The 20,062-nt window shown below is 35.8% G+C and overlaps 1 protein-coding gene across 1 annotated transcript in view; it reads right to left on the bottom strand.

Annotated features, from left to right (window-relative positions):
- LOC113493958 (solute carrier family 15 member 1-like) overlaps positions 1 to 20,062 on the bottom strand; it is a 46,242-nt gene that overhangs the window by 18,026 nt on the left and 8,154 nt on the right. The window contains exons 7-10 of the mRNA XM_026872008.1: positions 12,976 to 13,155; positions 10,686 to 10,922; positions 10,088 to 10,333; positions 5,378 to 5,481 (exon numbers count right to left, since the gene is read on the bottom strand). Coding sequence (XP_026727809.1) covers positions 5,378 to 5,481; positions 10,088 to 10,333; positions 10,686 to 10,922; positions 12,976 to 13,155 — 767 coding nt within the window. The remainder of the gene's footprint in view (positions 1 to 5,377; positions 5,482 to 10,087; positions 10,334 to 10,685; positions 10,923 to 12,975; positions 13,156 to 20,062) is intronic.

Raw genomic sequence — 20,062 nt, forward strand, 5'->3', positions numbered from 1 at the left:
TGAGAACCGAGTGAAGGGGAAGCTGTAGAAAAATGCACAATTATTTTTGTTGAAATAAAATATTTGATTTATTGCAGCTTTTACAGAAACGACAGATCTAAGAGCGATGTTTATCTTGTAAGAAAGAAAAAGAGTAAAATTGGAACTGTATTACTGAGACTCCGCTGTCAGTTCGTCCGGTTGTCATTTGCTGTATCTCATACATTATTGAAAGGCAAAGAGTCGTTTTTTTTACAGTTGTATAAATATTTTGTTACCGCTATAACAACAAATAATAAAAAATCAAGTTGCACAAGTTTATGCCCGTCAGCATAAACTTGATGAGCAACCAATTTATTTGGAAACCTTTTTTTTTCGGACAGAACCCTCCTCGACTTGGTGTCCCGAATCTTAGTCGCGCTATACTTACTGGTTTTTGATTGTACAATTACTTCTGTCAAAAGTTGTTGTTTTGTTAGAGAAACATAATTGTAATGACATCAAACCGAGCCTGCTAATGTAAGGAACAATCAAAAATATATAGGTATATCTGGAGCTTTTAGCTTGCTTTCTTTTCTTTCCATCAAAGTACTTTTCAAGACAATTTAAAAGAGCCTAAACTCCATAATGTTTAATGGTCAACTAGCTCCATCAACAGATAATTTCTACGGCATCATAATATTGCAGTGTCACGCAATATAAAAATGCATGCAAATAAATATCATCTCAATTATAATGAATTTGGGCCAAATTTGATAACTTACAATGGGACAGATACCAACATAAAAATTTCGTCCAATAAATAAAATATTTCTTTTTAGTGTGAGCAACCCTTCTCACTTAGGGGTACGAAAAATAGATGTTGTTCTATTCTCAGACCTACCCAATATGTATACAAAATTTCATAAAAATCGCTCGAACCGGTTCGGAGGAGTACGGTAACTAACATCGTGACACGGGAATTTTATATATTAGAAAGATAATATAATAATATTAAAAGTAGCAAAAGGTTTTATGCTTCTGGGTGGCCACGACAGGATTCGAACCTGCGACCGCCGAATCTAGGTTCGGTCGCTCTGTCCTCTGAGCTACGCGGCCTTGTGGAACCATTTTTCAAATTTACCTTCTCATGAACTTTGTCGGAAATCAGCAATGCAATATAGAACGTAGCACCCTAGACATAGAGTACAATTTAGCGATTCCCGCTGTAACGACAATAGCGGGCACGTGACGGTTTGTATAGGCGCCAGGGAATCAAATAGTAAACCATAGAGCAAAAATTGCGTGAAATAAAAATTGAATCCGAGTTTAAAAATTCCTTTTCACATCACCAAACACACGGACGAGGTCGCGGGCAATAGCTAGTATCTATTAAAGCAGCGTTCTTCTTTGTCATGAAAATTGGTTTGGCACCGACTTCAAAACCTTCATTTTTTACCTAAAAAATAGTGTATATTGTGTCTTTGTTTTTATAAGAATTTTTGTTTTATTTTTAATTTTTACTTTATACTTTTTAGTGACAGGTTCTTAATTTACTTAACCTATTAGTTCATCTAAGTGAATTATTGATAGTTTTTTAGGGATTTTAATTTGATATCTCTGTTTATTAATAATTATAATCGAATAACAGAAATTAACATATAGGTATTGATAACTCTTTGTCTAATAATCGCGGACAAACATACAAACAATCGAACAGAAAACCTCCTTTTTGAAGTCGCTTAAAAATAAAGGCTCTTACAACATCCAATTTATTATTTTCCCGTCGATCCATATTATCTTGTCGACGCTAACAATTTTACTCTTTTAATATGAAGTAGGATTCCTTATAAAATAGCCAGTCAGCCGTTCCGTTGAGTGCTTGACTGCCCTTAAACTTGGCTATAAGTGGCCATCGATACACAAGGAGGCCATTTTGTGCAAACGACTCTCCTCTAGACGATTGCATATCTGCAGGTTTGAAGTATTTATATTTTGTCGTAATAACGAGGCTGTTTTGTTTTTATAATTTTTTAAAATGCTTTTACTGGCCCATTTTTCCGTAATGTAATCTTGCCAATAATATTTGAATCACTCAGAGATTTCGGTAATTTGACCGCACGGATAGCCGAGCCGAGTGAATTAGGTCTCCACGCCAACCCACTATGTGCGACATGTCGCGGGTTCCTATATGATCCCCCCATAGGACAAGCTTTCGCGTGATCCATTGAATGCTTTTCCGGAGTCTGGGTGTCTATTTGTAGGTGACTTGAATGTTTGTGAAAAACCCCACAACACAAGGATTAAATTCCTTAAAGCAGGAGTAAGGATTAAAAAGAAGATTAAGTTTTGCATTCCATCATTAAGTTTTTAGCAACATTTGTTTTAGTACTACATCTTTATAAATATAGGCACTTCTCCCTACAAACACGTTTTCACATAACTGAACGCTGAACTTCAGCATTAATTACAAAGTCAACTCAAGCAAATTATACTGCAATCACTATATCCATTAATTACGCAATCCGACAAATATGAATTGATATTTCATTTCCAATAGTTGTAGAATCGTAGTGCATATTACTCCTTAGGTAAAGGTTATGTGAACCTTAGATGCGGTCTCATTGATGTGCATTCAGGCTTAAAATAAGATCTAGAAACAGATCTAAAAGCAGAATTTGTGTTAAATTCTACTTAAATGCATATTCTGAAAAGTTTGAAAAACGTGATATTTAATCTCGATCATTTTGGGCATAATAAATAATATGATCCTTAATCAATCAATTTACATAGAAAAGGTTATCTAAATTTCAATATGGGTTTCGATTTGTAAATACTTAATTGAACAGACTAACTTAGAGAAATGAAAAATCATCTCCTAACATTTAACTAGCTGCCGTCGTCCAATTATCTTTTAGATGGTTCCACATTTTAATGCCCAACTGAAAGGAGCTAGTGAATACCGTTCAACCGTAGTTTTCATCGCTTATGAATGCCGAATGAACGTAAGTATCGTACTTTTTCAAATATTTTTTTTAAGATTTCTGCGACCCATAATGATGGTATAAAGTGCATCGATAATGAGGCACTAGGAGTCTTTTTAAGACCGTTTCGAGGCAATTGAGAGGTAAAATTAACAATTTAGGGACATTCTGCTTTTAGCGAAAAATGATAGCGAGACTATGTACCTGCATGTAAAGTATTTTTTTACACTTGCAAAAAACTTAACTTAACTTGTTGTTCGATGGGCTTTTCCTTTGCTACCAGGAAAAGAAAACACTTAGAATTTGAGAACAACACCAGCAAAAAGCTGACAGTTTTCTTTTAGTTCTCTTAGAAAAATCAGAGAAATTACTTATATGTATATTAATTGTATACGAAGGAACTATTCGTCGTTTCGACGTGTCTCTCACACAACAACGATGTCATATCCAATTTAAAACATTGATAAATATCTTCGTAGCAAACAGAACAGTACCTACGTATCAGATGGTCACAAAAGTTAAAAGACAAAAAATATACAACTGTTTATTATCAGTGAGTGTAACTAATTCTTTAACATGCATTTTACAAACCTTCTCCTTATTTTTAACGCATACGACCATAAACTGTCGCTCAATAAGACGGCACTGTAGAAATTACTGACTGACTATTTGTATTATTTTTTTATGATATAAGTAAGATCTCATCATCATCATCAGCCCATATTCGTCCACTACTGAATATAGGCCTCCCCAATTGCACGCCGTCGAGATCTCTATAAGATCTAACTACAGGAGAATAGATACCTGGAAAGGTTTGGAAGAACGGAGAAACTTTGTACAGAAGTGTATCTAACTGTGGAAAAACAAAACAGGTGCATCAAGAGCTATTAAAAATAGCTAAATTTTAGTTACGGGGTATTACTCGTAAACCGATCAGTGCACAGTGTAACGAACCAAGAGTTGCAGATTTGGGGAATATCTGAGTCTTACTTTTTTATGCGGACCGTAGCAATGCTTAATGCTCGAACAAAGATGTACACAATCTTCCCATCCATTAATTAAAGAATCATAATCAGAATATGCTAAACAACTGTAAAGCCGTTAGCATACAGGCTTGACATCGAAGCAACGGAACTATAGTTATTACAAGTAAAGTCCTTCACACTAAAGCTGATTCACTTTGGCGACAAATAACGTCCAAGTTGCTATACATTTCCCGCGATTGTGAGTCGCGGTTGATATCAGAGCTACGCCGCTCCGCAATGTATTACAACTCGCACGAACATGTCATAGCGGATGGCGGCCTGTAGGGTGGATCGATATCGCTCCCACTGACCTGTTACTCGCGAGACTCTTCATAGTGTACGAATGTAAGTTTACATTAAATAATTACAAATTATTATTGAAATGTTGACGAAATAAGTATTAAATTTCACTTATTATTCGTGGAAATAAAGAAAAACATTGAGAAAAACCCCAAATAAAGCGAGCCTGGTCCGAATGCGATGGCTAAATTTGCCAGAATACAACAAGACCGCGTGGCCGATGGGTAAGGCATCCGAATAAACGATCGGAAGATGTGGGTTCGAATCCCGCCGCGGTCTAAATGGCACTTGTTACATCTTTTTGTTTTTTTGTGCTTCGGGAATACTGCTTTATTATTATTGGACTCGCCATAATTTGTCAAAGAAATAAACGTGATAGGTTAGAAGCAGATTCTGTAATTATTTTCAATAACAAAACATAGATTAATTTCTGCGGTTTTATTCAAAACTGTGAATGCACAATCGAACTCAAGGCACTAACAAACAATCGGTGTAACTTTTAAATAAAAATTTGTCGTCAACGTTTCGTAACGGTACCATGAATGAAAATAATACTTTGCCTTGTATTCAAAACAAAGAATGCTGAAAAGATTCAGTCTTCGTATTGAGTTCACGATGTGGAAAGTATGTTCTTGTGTGTCTTAAATTGACATTGAACATGTATAATAAATACACAATTGACAATTTGAAAGACTGTTAGACGCTTTTGTCTTTGCTCTGTTACTTTATTCGTATAGTATATCGAATCTTTTATATTGTCTACAGGTTGTACGCTTACATTGTAATTCTTGCCACCTATCATCTTGCACCGTCTTGTATTACGGTGTCTAAGATATTCATACTAAAAAAATGTGAGAATTATTAGATGTTTTAGTTAACAGAACAAAAAAAAATATTTGTGGAGCTTTCAAATTTCAGCCTGCTGGCTTATCGGGAAATGCCTCAAAATTGAAACACAAACGAACAGTGTGTAAAAACGTGGAAATGCTTTTCCTCCTGTTACTAATAATAATAAAAAAATACCAAAGAGAAACTACGTAAACGTCGTTTGGTCTACGAAATAGAGCGTACTTTAATAAAAAAAACTAAAAAAGAAACATTCGTACTAACTTCAGCTTCGGTTTCCCAGTCAAAGACTTCACGAACGGATTAGGGTCCATAAAATACAACCCTATTTGATCGTCGGAGTTCTGGCCAATAACGACGGGCATAAACTGAAAATGAACGAGGTAATGTCAACAGAGGTTTTAGTGTTAACGAATGGAATACAGCCACAGTAAATAAAACAACTGACGATATTCATTTTATTTCGATTTCAACTGGTATCAGCGTTTTCGAAATGAATGAACCTAGACGTAATAAAGACACAATTGAATCATGACCCACCTAAGGTTATTTCTTATTAACAATAAGGTTTACATTCGCGTAAACACACATGGACATAGTAAGGACATCGTTACCTGTCATTTGAAATATTGAAATAGTCTGTTGTAGTAAGAAAAAAAAACAAGACTATTATAGTATTTGACAATTCGATAGGATCTTTAAAATGATTTTAAGAAAAATTTACATTTTTTTTTTTCTGAAATAAAATTACTTATTAAAATTTATGCGCTTATCTGAAATGTAATCTGCTGTTGTGATGTCAAGGTTTGAAATTGTATAGATATTTAACCTGTATTCTGTATTGACGTAGCTTGGTTTATTTTAAAAAGTGCAGCTTAGCACTTTTAAATGGCCGTGTTGTTTTGTCGGTTTCGAACGATTTATGGACAAAACGGGTCAGGGTTCAATTTGGTAGATTATACTAACGATCGTATATACATAATCAGTTGCAAGAAACACAGGCTGTTTGAGTGTTTGTTTTGCTTTGTCATTTTTTCATTAGGTACTCCCGCCAGTTAACGGCTTTTGGCTGTCCGACTCTGGGCACCAACTTAGACCAGGTTTGGGGGCAACGTTATACTATTGTATTTATCCATCGTACGTCCCAAGACGACAACTGACCTATCATCAGAGGTCACAAAAAAAGCAATTAATTTACTCATGCATTTTTTATACTGCTGTACTACAGCGGTAATCACACGAGCAAAATAACGACGAGTTGCCCAGTTTAAAGCACATATGTATCATATTCATGGAAACATGTTTAACTGTATTAAATTCAGATACATTTACTTAATAAAATATAGCAATGCCGTACAAATACCAAGTATTGCGTCAATATCGGAACAAATTCCAGTAACGTTTAATATAGAGTAGAAAACTGTAATTCACTGAAAGTTAGATTCTACGAAAGGAATCGTTTAACTATCGAAAAAGTACAGCACTCCCGCTGCAATAATAGTTGGAAAAGAGGTACCGACGTGCACTTCGCAGGAAAACTCAACAAGCTTTGCAGCACTCATTACTCATACCAAGACCTCCGCACAAAGGCGACGTCTTAAGCTAAAAGAGGTTTTAATAAACAGTAAATCCTCACTTACTCTATGTCAGGTACTGGTTGTATACTCTTTCTCCAAATTAACAAAGAAACACACAAAACTCGGGCCGCCCCTGTCTAAAGTTACTAATGAGCATGTTAACCGCGGCATCACTGCTCAACTTAACCACAGAATCAGCCACTTTGTGTAATTTTAAAACTTAATTCTGAAGAATAACATTTGTTCATGTTAACAAGCAGGAAGCTATCTAACAAGATATTAGGTATTAAATCAGTTTGTACGTAATTTCCTTACATCTAGATTTAAATACTAACTACTAAAACGAACTCTAAACAGACTAATTTTCCCGTCACACGCCATTTCAAAGCAATTTATCAAATCGAAAGCGTTTACTGGAAACCGATTCGATTTTCGTAATTAAAGTTGTTAAATGAATTCTGAATCGAAAACGTTCAAATTCATTATTCACGCGGGCGAACCGGAGCTCAAGTGCTAGTATTTAAATTCAGCCTAGGCAATAGATTTTGTACTACTTAAAGTAAATTGAGAGTTTAAAGTTTTACCGGTCTGAACTTAATGGTTTATTTGGCATCAAAGTTTAGCACAGTTACCGCACTTTCCGCCCACTGAGTCTCCTCTTAATCAGGCTTAAAATAAAAGTGGTAAAACGGTGGCTAACAATCTAAAGCTTTGTTTATCAGTGACTCGTATTTAAGTTACGACGTATAAACGCTGATTCTATGCACACAAAGCGATTTGGCCATTAAAAAGTTAGATTAATCTGCAAATATTGTGCTGAAATCAATTTAAACTTAGTGTTTGTGCTCGCTTTGAATATCGCAACGGGTGTAAACTGCATGTGTTCGAAATTTATTTTCAGGTTTAAAGTTTGAAATACAAAACCGCCCTTTAAAATGCTTTGTAAATGGCTAATACGTACATGTATGATGATTAAGAGATTAAAAATAACTTCTCAGATATATTTTTTCACGCGTTCCCAAAATAATAACAGCGTTACAGGAAAAACCTGATAATAAAGTTATTTAAAATACGTTCATCGAAAACTGCGAACAACAACTGGGAAAAATGTGAAGGCAATTCGGTGTTTTTTTTTTTAATATTGAAATAACGGAGAATCAGCTAACACTAACTATCACGATCATATTTAGGTAGGTAACTTCTTTTTAGATTAGCTTGTCATTATGAACAGTGCCTAGTTGTGATGTTTTACGCTGTTCTAGTATACACAAATGATAATGTATAATATATACTCCGTGCACCTAGAGTTATTGCTGTAACGCCTAAAAGAAAACCTGGAATTCTTTTTTATTTTGACTCTAATTTTGAGATGATTTACTGTCCTAATACAGGTATAAATATGACATAAATAATCCACAAACGATCCGTCAATTATCAAGCAAATGAAATTTTAAAGAGATGAATTTTCCAACATGTTATGGATGAGTTTTACTTTATACATTATAAATCATAACTGAATTTGCTTTTGAACGGATACCACTTTACTGTCCGGTTCCACATATCATGTCGGATCAGAAATTGAATTAACTACAGGAGCGCCAATAGCCCTGCGGTAAACGGCGATCGAGAGATGGCGACTTCGAACCCAGTCGCCATGTTGATGCAAGCTTCTTGAACAAACTTAATATACAATTCTGAGAGATCTTACGAGAGCCTACGTATGTGTATGTGATGTGCAATTCGGGCGCTCGGGCCGAACGTCCGGTAAATCTGTAAGACGGAGCGGCTTAAACAAATAGTACCAACGTTGCGTAAGTCACATACAGTGAGCGTTGTATTTACTGGTATTCAGTTGCAGAATGTATTCCTAATATCTTGCTTCTGTTTATACTGACTGGTCAAATGATGGTATGAAGACGACCTAGTCCTTTGAAGACATATCAAAGGTTGGAACTTATTCGAGGACGTTTCATGAACTCTCAATTTTGACAAAGACTTGAAAAACAAGATTGGTAAACTTTATAAAGGGTTAGAAATGTTAAATATCGTAATGAAATGAAATCGAAAAAACCGGACACCAAAAAGATACCTACTTAGAACTATATTTAGAAAGCACCGTAATTTCGTCCTATGCTATTCACGCGAATAAATCGTTCGCTTTAATTCACAGCACACTATTTAACGCTGTTCATCTCCAAACCGTATTCCCTTTTATGTTAGCCCAACTTGCGCGTCTTTACAAATACCCAAACTCATTGAGGCGTTTTACCTATACACACATTTTCATATTTCCGTTTATTTCCTGGAGGTTTGCGTTGTGAATTTGGGTCGGTTCTACATATGGTGGAGAAAATTTTCAGTTAAATACCGATGTTCTGATTATCATTTTGCATTATAAATGGGTAAGGAGTACCTACGTCTAATTTCTCTGAGCGCAAAATATAGGACGCCATTACTTGAAGCTAAAGGATAGCGACAGAGACCTTTCTGTCACTACTCTACAACGTTGAGTAACCGAGCAAGAGCCTGAGACACGTCTAAAGTCGGTCAATATTCGGTATTGGATATATTTAGCCGTTCCATTTCTGTATCTAATATTACGTTTCCTGTAGCTCTCTCCTGCTATTAGTCTGCCTAAATCAAAGACTAGCAACTACGAATTCTAGATGTTATTTAATATTTCTCTAAATTTTAGCGTGGTAATGTTGATCACTGACAATTTCTATCATCTAAATTAACTGCATGACAATCGTGACACTCATAGAAAGTTATGGATTAATGATTAGAAAATAAAGTTGTGATAATATCAACTCATGTATTTATCTATGATAACGAGTGCGAAGTATTTCATCAGATTTAACAACGAGAATGTAACAAACAAATATTCTAAAATATGTCACTGTAAATCAAAGAGGTGAGAGATCCCAATTACTTAATCTTAAATCAGCTAAAATATTTGCGCTTCGATATTCGGCACATTTGGAAAGTATCCTTTCAGAATCTAATTACACCCATCATGGTCACAGCCCTCGAATTAACTATAGTGCATATCCACATTAGCAATCCCACTCGTGCATAACTCATACCAATTTCGACACTCACTCATCCTTTAAAGGTATGTAGGTATCATATTAGATCATCTAATTACTATGTATGCAGCTTTTAGAATACCTGATCGAATAAAATATTAATCAAACAACTGCAAACTAATGGAAACGCAGGATTGTGAATGTTAATACGTGCGGATTGTACTTCCATTTTCATAATGAATAATTTTAATAACAGCATAATAGTGGAGATCGAATTTGCTGTTAGTTATGAAAATAAGCAACAAAAATACTAGTTCAATTTACGTATTGTTTGGAGTGTGAGATAATTTTACCATTTTTATTCTTACCATTCCAGCCACAGATATCAATTCTTTCTTAGCGACGTGTTTCTTCATAACCCTTCCTGCGCAGTTGACTGGGCTAGTGGCAGTCACAATGAGCATGCGGTGCGGTAACGGCGTCATGAGAGCTGTGCCGTGCTGGTCGACCGATGCTATGCCTTCGCCACGAATCGCCACGTCCACTTGACAACCAAGGGTATTCATAATAACCAGTCCCGTTTGACGATTACCAGGAACTTGCAGAGTAGATCTCTGGACAGGACAATATTTCATTGAAAGTAATTGTCCTTGTTCGTTTTTGACAAAGCAGTTTTTAAGCCACAGGGGTCAATTTGCCAAATGAAAAGGCGAATAAAATTCGACATAACAATTTCTTTGTTAGGTCAGCTACGAACGACGCTGAGCAAATTCAAATTTACTAACTACGAGTACCATAAATGTTCAGCAACCTCTACAATATTGGTTTTCAGCAAATTCTCTGTGGATTTTCGATGCTCAATTTTGTTCCATAACACAAAGACTAAGTTATAACAATGTGTTGTGTATCGTCTATAGACTATAGTTAATCAATGTCCAATGTATGTATATTGCTTATGCACGCTACCTCAATCCCAATTTGCAAGATGCCAGCGGAAACAAATGCCAACGCAGCCAACATCCCGCCGATGAACATCTTCTGTAGTGGAGGCATATCTGGTAAGAGAGGCCAGGCTCCTCCAGGGCAGACCGGGATCATCAGCAGCACCATTGCAGGGTTCATCACTTGCAGCTGGTCAGGCATCAGCGTCACACCGAACACTTCGCTACGAAGTCTTGACGCTTGGAACGTCCATCGGGATCCCTGTCATTAATGATCGAGATTTTTATTGGACAGTGGTACCATGGTTCGAATTTTGACAGTAAACTAAATATTGATCATGAAATGATTGCTTGTCATTCATTGAATATCGGTGCACCCGTTTAAGTGCTACGGCGCCAGACCGATGCACATACATAACGCTCCAACTTTTTGTGTAGGGGTTAAAAATATGTATATTTTCCGTCTTAGTAAATCATAAATAAGGTTATATAACAAAAGGCACATTTCCATAAAAAAACATGTTTGTGAGGTAGCGAGTTCTCATGATATATATTGACGCCATAGAAAATGCACTCTATTGTGCTCTGTTGACCTGGATATTTGCCTTTACAAATTGGTTAATTACATATTGAGATCCCGTTTTCACTTTGTTCACAGAAATTCATTCAATATTCAAAGCTTTGTATTTAATATAAATTTTGGGAATACTGGACGTATTGTCACGTTATAAATTTCATCTGAAATACAGTCATATCAGCGAAAAAACAAACAAAATGAATTATTAAGTAAACAACGTTTTTTTATTTACTTTTCATAGAAAGGCACAAATAAATATGATAGATACATATCAAGATTTTATAATTAACGTTAAAATTCTGCACGTTTTTATCGTTTTAACAAACATGCGTTATTAAAAACGAGGTTTCATTTTCACTTTGAATAAACACGGCAAAGGTGAGACGTTGTGAGAATCTTTAGAAAATGTTACGTTTTGACCTAAAACTTGAGATGTTCCTAAAATAGAAGGCCGTGTCAGTGTCCAGCAAAGGTCATGGCAACTTGAACGTCAGCGTCTTGCGTCTAGGTTTAGCAAGCGTCAAGGTTTTTGTCATGGAAGAGATTGACTGAATCAATAAATAACCGGTGAAGTGCTTGTCAGCTTGCGAAGCAATAGGTAAGGTTACAAAAAAAACGTGAGTTTTTACCCAAATTGATTTGTTACAACAAATTTATGAACGTAACAATCATTGATAAATCATCATCTGTGAATATAATGTTTTAACTATCTAGCTTACGCGGCTCATAAGATGACTGGAGACGGACACACGGACAGACAGATAGCGGGCCTAAGTAATAGATATCCGCTTTTTACCTTTTGGGTTCGAAAAAATAAAAAGTACGTAATAAGTAAAGAAGCAGAAGAAATTCCACTTAGTACCAAATGTGTATCTTGTATACGTCTAGTAGTCGGAGTTTAAAAAGGTTTTAAAGTACACTCTCATAAACTTTTCAAGGATTTTTCGAAGTAATGATGTAGTAAACATTTCCATTCTGTATTTTTAAAACATAAGGTTACGAGTACACTAATAGTGTATCTAATGAGACTATTTTGCATAACAACGACTAGAATATCTTGGGAAGCAGCTTAGCACGCTTGAGGCTTATGGCTGTATTAAGGAACGTCGCTAAAAAACAACTTTAAATACCATACTGCTTTGTAAATTCAAGTGGAGAGCTACATTTTAAACCTAGTTCACTGTTGTTCTGGAAATCGTAGAGAGGATTGAGCAACGTGCAAAAGTGGCAGCCACTGTCAAGGGAGGATACTGTGAATTGACTCCAGGAATCCATAAATCATAAACTGACTCGTTAAAATGATATTCGTTCTGCACAACTGCAAACGTTGCAGAACGTATAAAGCCTTTGAAGTACCTGTATATCGCACCGTAACGAGTGCTAATTTAATGGAAGGTTGCACTCGTGACGCGTTCACTCAGCGCGCTCAACGCTCCCCGGATAGCTTAGATTATGATATTTTTCCCGATAAATGGAGGAACAGTTTATCAGTAGTATTAAAGTGTTGTGAGAAGTCTGTAAGTTATTCCGTCCTTGTATACCAGCATACATCTCACTGCTGGGAATGGGCTTTCGCTCATTTAGGAAAGGTATAGCAGTATGATCACCACGCTTGATGCGGGTTGACGGTTTTAGCTTCCAATATCCGGAATACAGATTTCATTAAAATGTTTTTCCGAACTGCAATGTCATAAAACACCTTCAACAATCTCAATAACAAAACAAATATATTATTTACCTGTTGATCAAACAATGACCAGAATATAGGCACTGGTAGATAGAGGTAGAGGATGGAGAAAACGACTTTCATATCCGCGACCAGTTTCTCTCCATACTTCTCGACGGCGTAGTCCAGCCAATGGTCTCGCGGCATGCCATCTGACTCCGGATTATATTTCAGGCGTTTGGTGATCGCGTACTGTAACAATTAATACATTCAATACCTGACAACTCATAGGGGAGTAGTGAGTTTAATGCTTCAATCAATTTTGTTAGTCAGCAGATATGGGACAAAACTGGGTGCTTTCATAATTATGCTCTTTCAAGGTCAACTGTAACACAAAACTGTCTAGTAGGAATAGCGAGCAACTGCTCACACAAACGACTTATAAGTCTGATGTGTTGACAGACACCGATTGTCTGATTTGAAGTGTCCAGAGGGGATGGCCCGGAAGGGTAACCCCGGCTCACTAAATACAAAGTAAGGAACATAAGTGGGTTTTACACAGGAGGTATCATTCGATGATTTCGCACCCGGATATAAATGCGGTTGATTAATCACTGATTTACTATAAATAGCAGTTACTATTTGGTTACTAATATAATACTATACTAGATTTGAAATATAATACGACTTCCTTGTAAGTGTGGGATGTATTGTTTCACTGATAAATTATGATTTTCCTAATTATAGCACAATAATATCTGACTAATTTCCTCCCAAAATGAAGTATATGTTTTGCACTTTGGGCATTGAAGTATCTCATCAAGCAAGATATGATGTAAAGCAGATTAAAATAAAAACATTCTTAATTATATGTAAATTAAAATGTTATTTCTGTATTCTCTTGTGAATACTACACTAAACCTTTGTATAAGTATGAGCTTTTGACGGTTTTAAACTCTAAAACACAACGTGCAGTTGTACACTTTCACCAACAGCAGCGGAAAAAGGGTTATGTTTATCTAAGGAATTTCTTATATGCCTATTTCTTGCGCATGCTCTACAACATTAAAGAATTCTCATTAGAATTGTATTTTTTACGAAGCTATAAAGTAATGTAAATTGTCGAAATGACGCAGGCACAAAAACGTGTTGTTTTGTTTTTTCCTTAGCAATAGACGTAGGAAAGGAAAGCCAATGAAAATACTATCACAAATGTATGTACGTCTATTCTATGTAATATATGACAGCACTGATAGCCGAGTTGTTTAGGACACAACGCCAAGGCAACTGTGCTTGACGTGCATCGTGATCGAACCCCGCATAGAACAAGTGTGTGATTCAAATTCTTGTTCTGAGTCTGGGTGTTTTCGTGCTTGCGATTTGACTGTTTGTAAGACACAATTAAAATATTTGGAAGTGGTTATGTCCTATATGTCGTTCGTAGGGAAGTTTAATACTAATAGAATACACAGAAACGGCATTCATAATTAATATTACTTACCTGCCTTATACCATTAATAAGATTACCTTAATACTTTGGGGTCAACATTGTTTTCCCAAAAGAAAACCTTTAGTTAACCCTATGTACGGGCCCATTCAAGGACGGACTGGTTACACAAATAGTTAGCACTAATGCCCTCTCTATACAACGATGAAAGGCCTGAAAGATTACCGAAGAACATCAATCATAACAGATATTTTCTTTTTTACAGTCTATTGCGCAAAAAAACCTGTGAAAAGGATGTGCACGGCAGTGCGATGATTGATACATCTTACTTGCTATGCTATTGGCGTGATGAATGAGCTCAAATATGGCTCTTTTTAGAATTATAAGGCACATTCCGATGTCATCAATTACCTGTAGGAGAAACATAGTGCAGGCAAGTGGCTGTGTAATGGAACCTACTAAATACATTACCATGATAAATGTTGCCACATTCTGAGACCTACTGGTGAAATAATGAAAAAAGATTTTTGTATTTTTTCAAATGATCGAGAGCGACCGGGTATACACGGTGATTTTTTAGTCGTCTTACAAAAGCAGCCCAATTCTCCAATAGATTTCCCAATTAATGGTCTTATTTTCTCCAATAGAAAATGGTCTGCCTGAACAACATAAGTAAGCCATTTCATCGTTAAAAAATTGTTTTTATTGGCCCGCAACTATTTAGCTCATGTAGTTCTTTGTTAAAATAGAACGCAGTCATAAGTATTTTTGGTTTTTTGTCATTACGATGCAGTGCTAGTTTAAGGTCGGGTAGGAATCAATACTATTGAATAACATTACATCTCAAAACCATTTTTTAACCTTATTTAATTTACTTATTGCTTCGAGATTAAAGTTATTGCCAATCAAAAGATCCTATGACCTCTGATCCTATGACCATCTTCAAGCTTGAAAATGAGAATAGCTCCATAATATGATCTATTAAAATTTCCATATATTATACAATAATGTGATATTATCTACTATATAATATGTGGAAAATTTTCAGCTCCATTAAAAACCGGGAAACGACCAAACTCAAGGGACAACTGAAACTAACATAGAAGCTCCTTTTTCGATATAAGCTTCTCTAATGATGCTAGTAGACTAACGTTCATACATTACCGCGCCATCGAATGTAGATGTCCAATTCTAGTCATTATTGTCTGAATAATTCTGAAACACGCTCTGTTGGTTATGGAGCTCGAATCATAAACTAAAATCTGTTTACTCAAATACAAAATCCATCAACACTCGTAATTGGCACGTGGCTCGATTGGTATCCAGTTGCATTTGTCCAATTTCAGAACACAGAACAATCGAATTCAGGTTTAAGCCTCTATTCATGAGATAGCCTCTATACAGAGCACAACACCTGCTGTTGGGTCGCTTTGTTTACAGGTTCTTGACCTGTGTTTGATAAAATAACACGTATTAATTATAATAGTTTCATCACTGTATATTGTATTAAGTTTTGTACCTCAAGGATGAAAACGATATCCGCTGTTTCTCATGAATTTTAGTAGTTTTTCAGTTGCTATTTCTACAAATGATGCATTGCTAAAAACTACATACAAAAAAAACGAATTTATGCGACCATAAAGTCAGAATTTCTTTTGAAAATTATCCAAACTTTTTTCGTTTTTTTGGTAGGGGTGAAACACATATGGCTTCAACAACAGCCGAGTGCAAGGCTTACAATGTTTGATTTCGCCCGTCAAAAAACAACTCTGTTGGTTAAGCCAGAGTAACGGGAATCACAATATACCTACCTGGAAACAGTGGGCCGGTTTTCTGTTTGATACAGGATATCCCTGTAGGCTTATGCATATGGATCTAGGCAGATAATAGGTAAGCCTGTCTACCAAAGCCTACGCCCCAAACACCTTGGCTCGCAAACAATATCTGATATCTTGGAATAATTCAAGAGTATTTGGTGTACGTACGGGTTTCGATATTCTATTGTTAAATACAAGAAAGCTAGGTAAAATTTACATGAAAATAGTGAATGTTAGGTACCTATCGGTATGGGAAGGGTCAATTTGACTGCTGAAGTAAAACAACGCCTAAAAAAAGTACCTTTCCGTGATGTACCTCGCCTTGTCGTTCGAAGGTTTTTTCTTCCATCCAAATTCGATGTGAAACAAACGCTAAGACATACTCATACAATTATAATCTTTATCTCATTAAATTCACGGGATAACTTCATGGGAAGATACCCAGGCCTCTCTTGCACGGGACACAGGTGCAACATGCAGAGGCCTTGTTGAAAACTTTAATCTACAATGATAGAGCGTCCCACCACTCTGAAGAAGGAACGGACATGCGGAATGCAAAGTAGATGCAGTTTTTGACGGGTAAGGTGCTATGTGCTTGGGCCAGCTCAGACACCGTCGCCTTGTCCGGTCAAGATTAGGGACTCCGGTTACATTGAAAACTACTCGGAATATTCCAATAAACAAGCGAGAGCAGACCGTTTTAAATCATTATTATCTTTATTGATTTACAGTGCACGTGCGTGCAGTGTAAACAAAGCGACAGGCTAAAATTCATTTATAATAAAAATAAATTCTCAATTTGAAACTAAACTCTTCCTTGATCGAGCATTGTAAAATCTTATTCGTATCTATAAATGCAAAGTCTAACCACACCAAGTCAAATAAATCTCTATACCCTAAGAAATAAGTTCTAAATTGCTTTGTGCTTGTTGCAGAGCCGACGAGCCGTCCAGCTACCTGTCACCACAGTCAATTTAGTTGCATGTGTTTTCGTCACGTCCCCACGATCAACCGAATATCAAAGATTTAATTTAACTCAATATTTGATTGTATACCTAATCTTATTAATGTATACTTAACCTTTTTTCAAGTAACCTCACAAATTAGTCTTAATAATAAGTACCGTTACAGTATACTTATAACTAAAAACGCAAAATGAAAATAATTTTGTCCTAATACATCCAAAAAAACACTTCGGCCAACGATAATACATGTCTTGCATAAATAATATTCCAATATCAACCTAAAACCGACTAATATTAAATTCTTAAACAGAAATTATTTTTACAAAAAGTACAAAATCTGTCGTGGGCCACAAAAGACGTCGATATAAACGAGACGCCTCATGTTCAGGACTCCAAGTCTACATACGGCCGGATATTCGACTATCCGGCCCGCGGCGCTAGTCCCACCGCGCCGCCAAAGATATACTTGCTTCACCGCTCACGAAAAGCGAGTAAAAGACAAGGATAGAGAAGCCGAGAACTTTCATGAGACTTGTAATACATTGCAAATTTGACGCAGCTCTGGTTAGTTCGAAATTGTTAGATCTAAGACGAAAATGTATCGCAAGTCGCTTGATATTTTTAGGCTTGCCTAAAATGTGTCCCAAAAGTGTGTAATTCTACTTTTTTCTCACTCTCTGTGATTACTGGTTGCGAGATATTTATTTTACCTTTTTTAAAATTTAAGAGAATTTAAATTCGAAAAAAAACTACACTTTAACGATTATTGACGCTAAACGAGTATTTCTAAACTAAAATCTTATCAGCGTAAAGAGTCATCGATCAACTATTATTATAAGCAATACTTTTGACTATGTGGAGTGTTTATCTATTGCATTTTCTCGATCGAGAAATAAACCGATAGCTATAGTTAGTCGCTTACTCGCCGACGGTGGCACAACTGCCTAAAGGCTCGAGTATCCGGCATCCGGCCAGACAATATCCGTCTTATCTCCACTATAGACAACCTCATTGCCTGTTCGAAGAAATTAATGCCTTTGACTAACAGCGAAAATAGTATTAAGATATTAAAGTTTAAGGTCTTGTCGGTTTCGCCTTTTGATAATAATTTTAATCGAATAATTAATAGTAAGACGAAATTATAAACTCTGTTAAGATTAAAAAGAAAATAGTATCATAAAAATCCATACTCGTACGCACAGTTGGATTGCGTTGCATTCGAAAATCGTATTTCTATTGTTCAGTTTCATATAAAAACTTGAGTTTAGATCTTGCAAAAAGTTTAAGGGCTAAGTCAAGATATCACAGCGCAACATACTTTTCGTAACTAGACTCAGTAATATCTTTTAATTGGGACTTGGCATTGGGACTTACATTTGATTCCCTGTATTTTACCAGCGTTCGAGTAAATTACGCCTGCACACTAAATTCTAAAGGTATCAACACGTCATACCGTTCCAATAAACATTTAGTCAGCTTAAAAAAACCTAAAAATCTCTTTAAAAAATCCTAAACGAATTACCAATATTACCAGCACTATAAATACTCAGACATCTCCTTCCATACTAGAACAGACATCCTCTTCCTAAACATTTGCTACTGAAGATATAGTTGAAGACGGCATGGAGGTTATTTCTGTATCACGAGGAGCTAAAGCCAGTTTTTTTTTTATGTAAAAAATACTCAATACTGCAACTGAAAAGAAACTGCTATAATACAAACAAAAATAGGCACATCCATCGTTCAATCGAATGATAATTAATACATATTTCAACGACAAAAGCCAATTAGTAAAAACATGTAATTAAACGTTACGGTTCTATAGTAATTTTACATTAGGCTTTAATTAAAATGGTGTTAAATTAAGCTTTCATATAAAATTAAACCGACTATCAATAGGTACCGCAGTTGGTTAGTGAACTTGGTATTTACTTGCTCAAAATCTTTGCCTTTTCCGATTACGTATGCACTCGCTAAGGAAAAACAGGATTCTATATTTCACATATGATCTACCTACAAATGCTTCTACGGCATTACATAAAAAAATTACACACCATCAAATGTTTTTTCAGCTAAAATCATTAACGTGGACAGTATATCTTGGGAGTATGACATTTTTACAACTAAATTTATCTAAAGAAAATTCTGTAATTTATTTCATGTTGCAGGGTCTTCAATCTACCTTAGCCAACACAACCTTTTAAATGTTCAAGATATTATTACCCTACAAATATGAACTCAAGGCAAATTAAAAGGACTCGTCAAAGTTGATTCGAACCAAAGCTATACGGTTTTTTGACAAGGATCAAAGGGACGAATACGAATAAAAAAAAGAAAGGATTTTTTAATCTACGGCCGTGCGTAGGCCATAGTAAGCTTGCATTCGGTCGGCGCGGATGGCTTTGAAGCGTGGTTCGAATAAGCTCATGTTATCACACGTCGCCTGATTAAAAACATGACCAAACAAGCTTGATACTCAGAAATGAAAAAACATTTTTTCTAAGGGTGTCTGTAAATACGCTCAAGTTGTAGTGATTTATCTTAAGTAATGAATCTATGTTTTAACTTTTGGAAATTCGCGGTGTAAGTGGATGGATCTTCACATTCATCTCTTTAAGGGATAGCAAAACCTACATATTTGATTTTAATGACACCTTTTCACCTAGAATTTTCGAGAGAAAGGGTCATGACTGGCAGACAGACTAATGAAGGACGGACAAAAATTTATTACATAAGTTCGTTTTTTTCCTTTTAAGGTTCGGAACCCTCAAAATCATAGGTACGTAGGTGTCATGTTATTTTCAAGACTCGCACGTAGGACGTGGTTTAACGCAACCTGAAACTTTTTTTTCCTCGCGATATTTTCTTTCACCGTTTTTAAAACGGCTAACTTAAAACTTATGAATTTAAAGAATATAATGTGTGCCGGG

This window comes from Trichoplusia ni, chromosome 5 (assembly GCF_003590095.1).
Source record: "Trichoplusia ni isolate ovarian cell line Hi5 chromosome 5, tn1, whole genome shotgun sequence".
Lineage (NCBI taxonomy): Eukaryota > Metazoa > Arthropoda > Insecta > Lepidoptera > Noctuidae > Trichoplusia > Trichoplusia ni.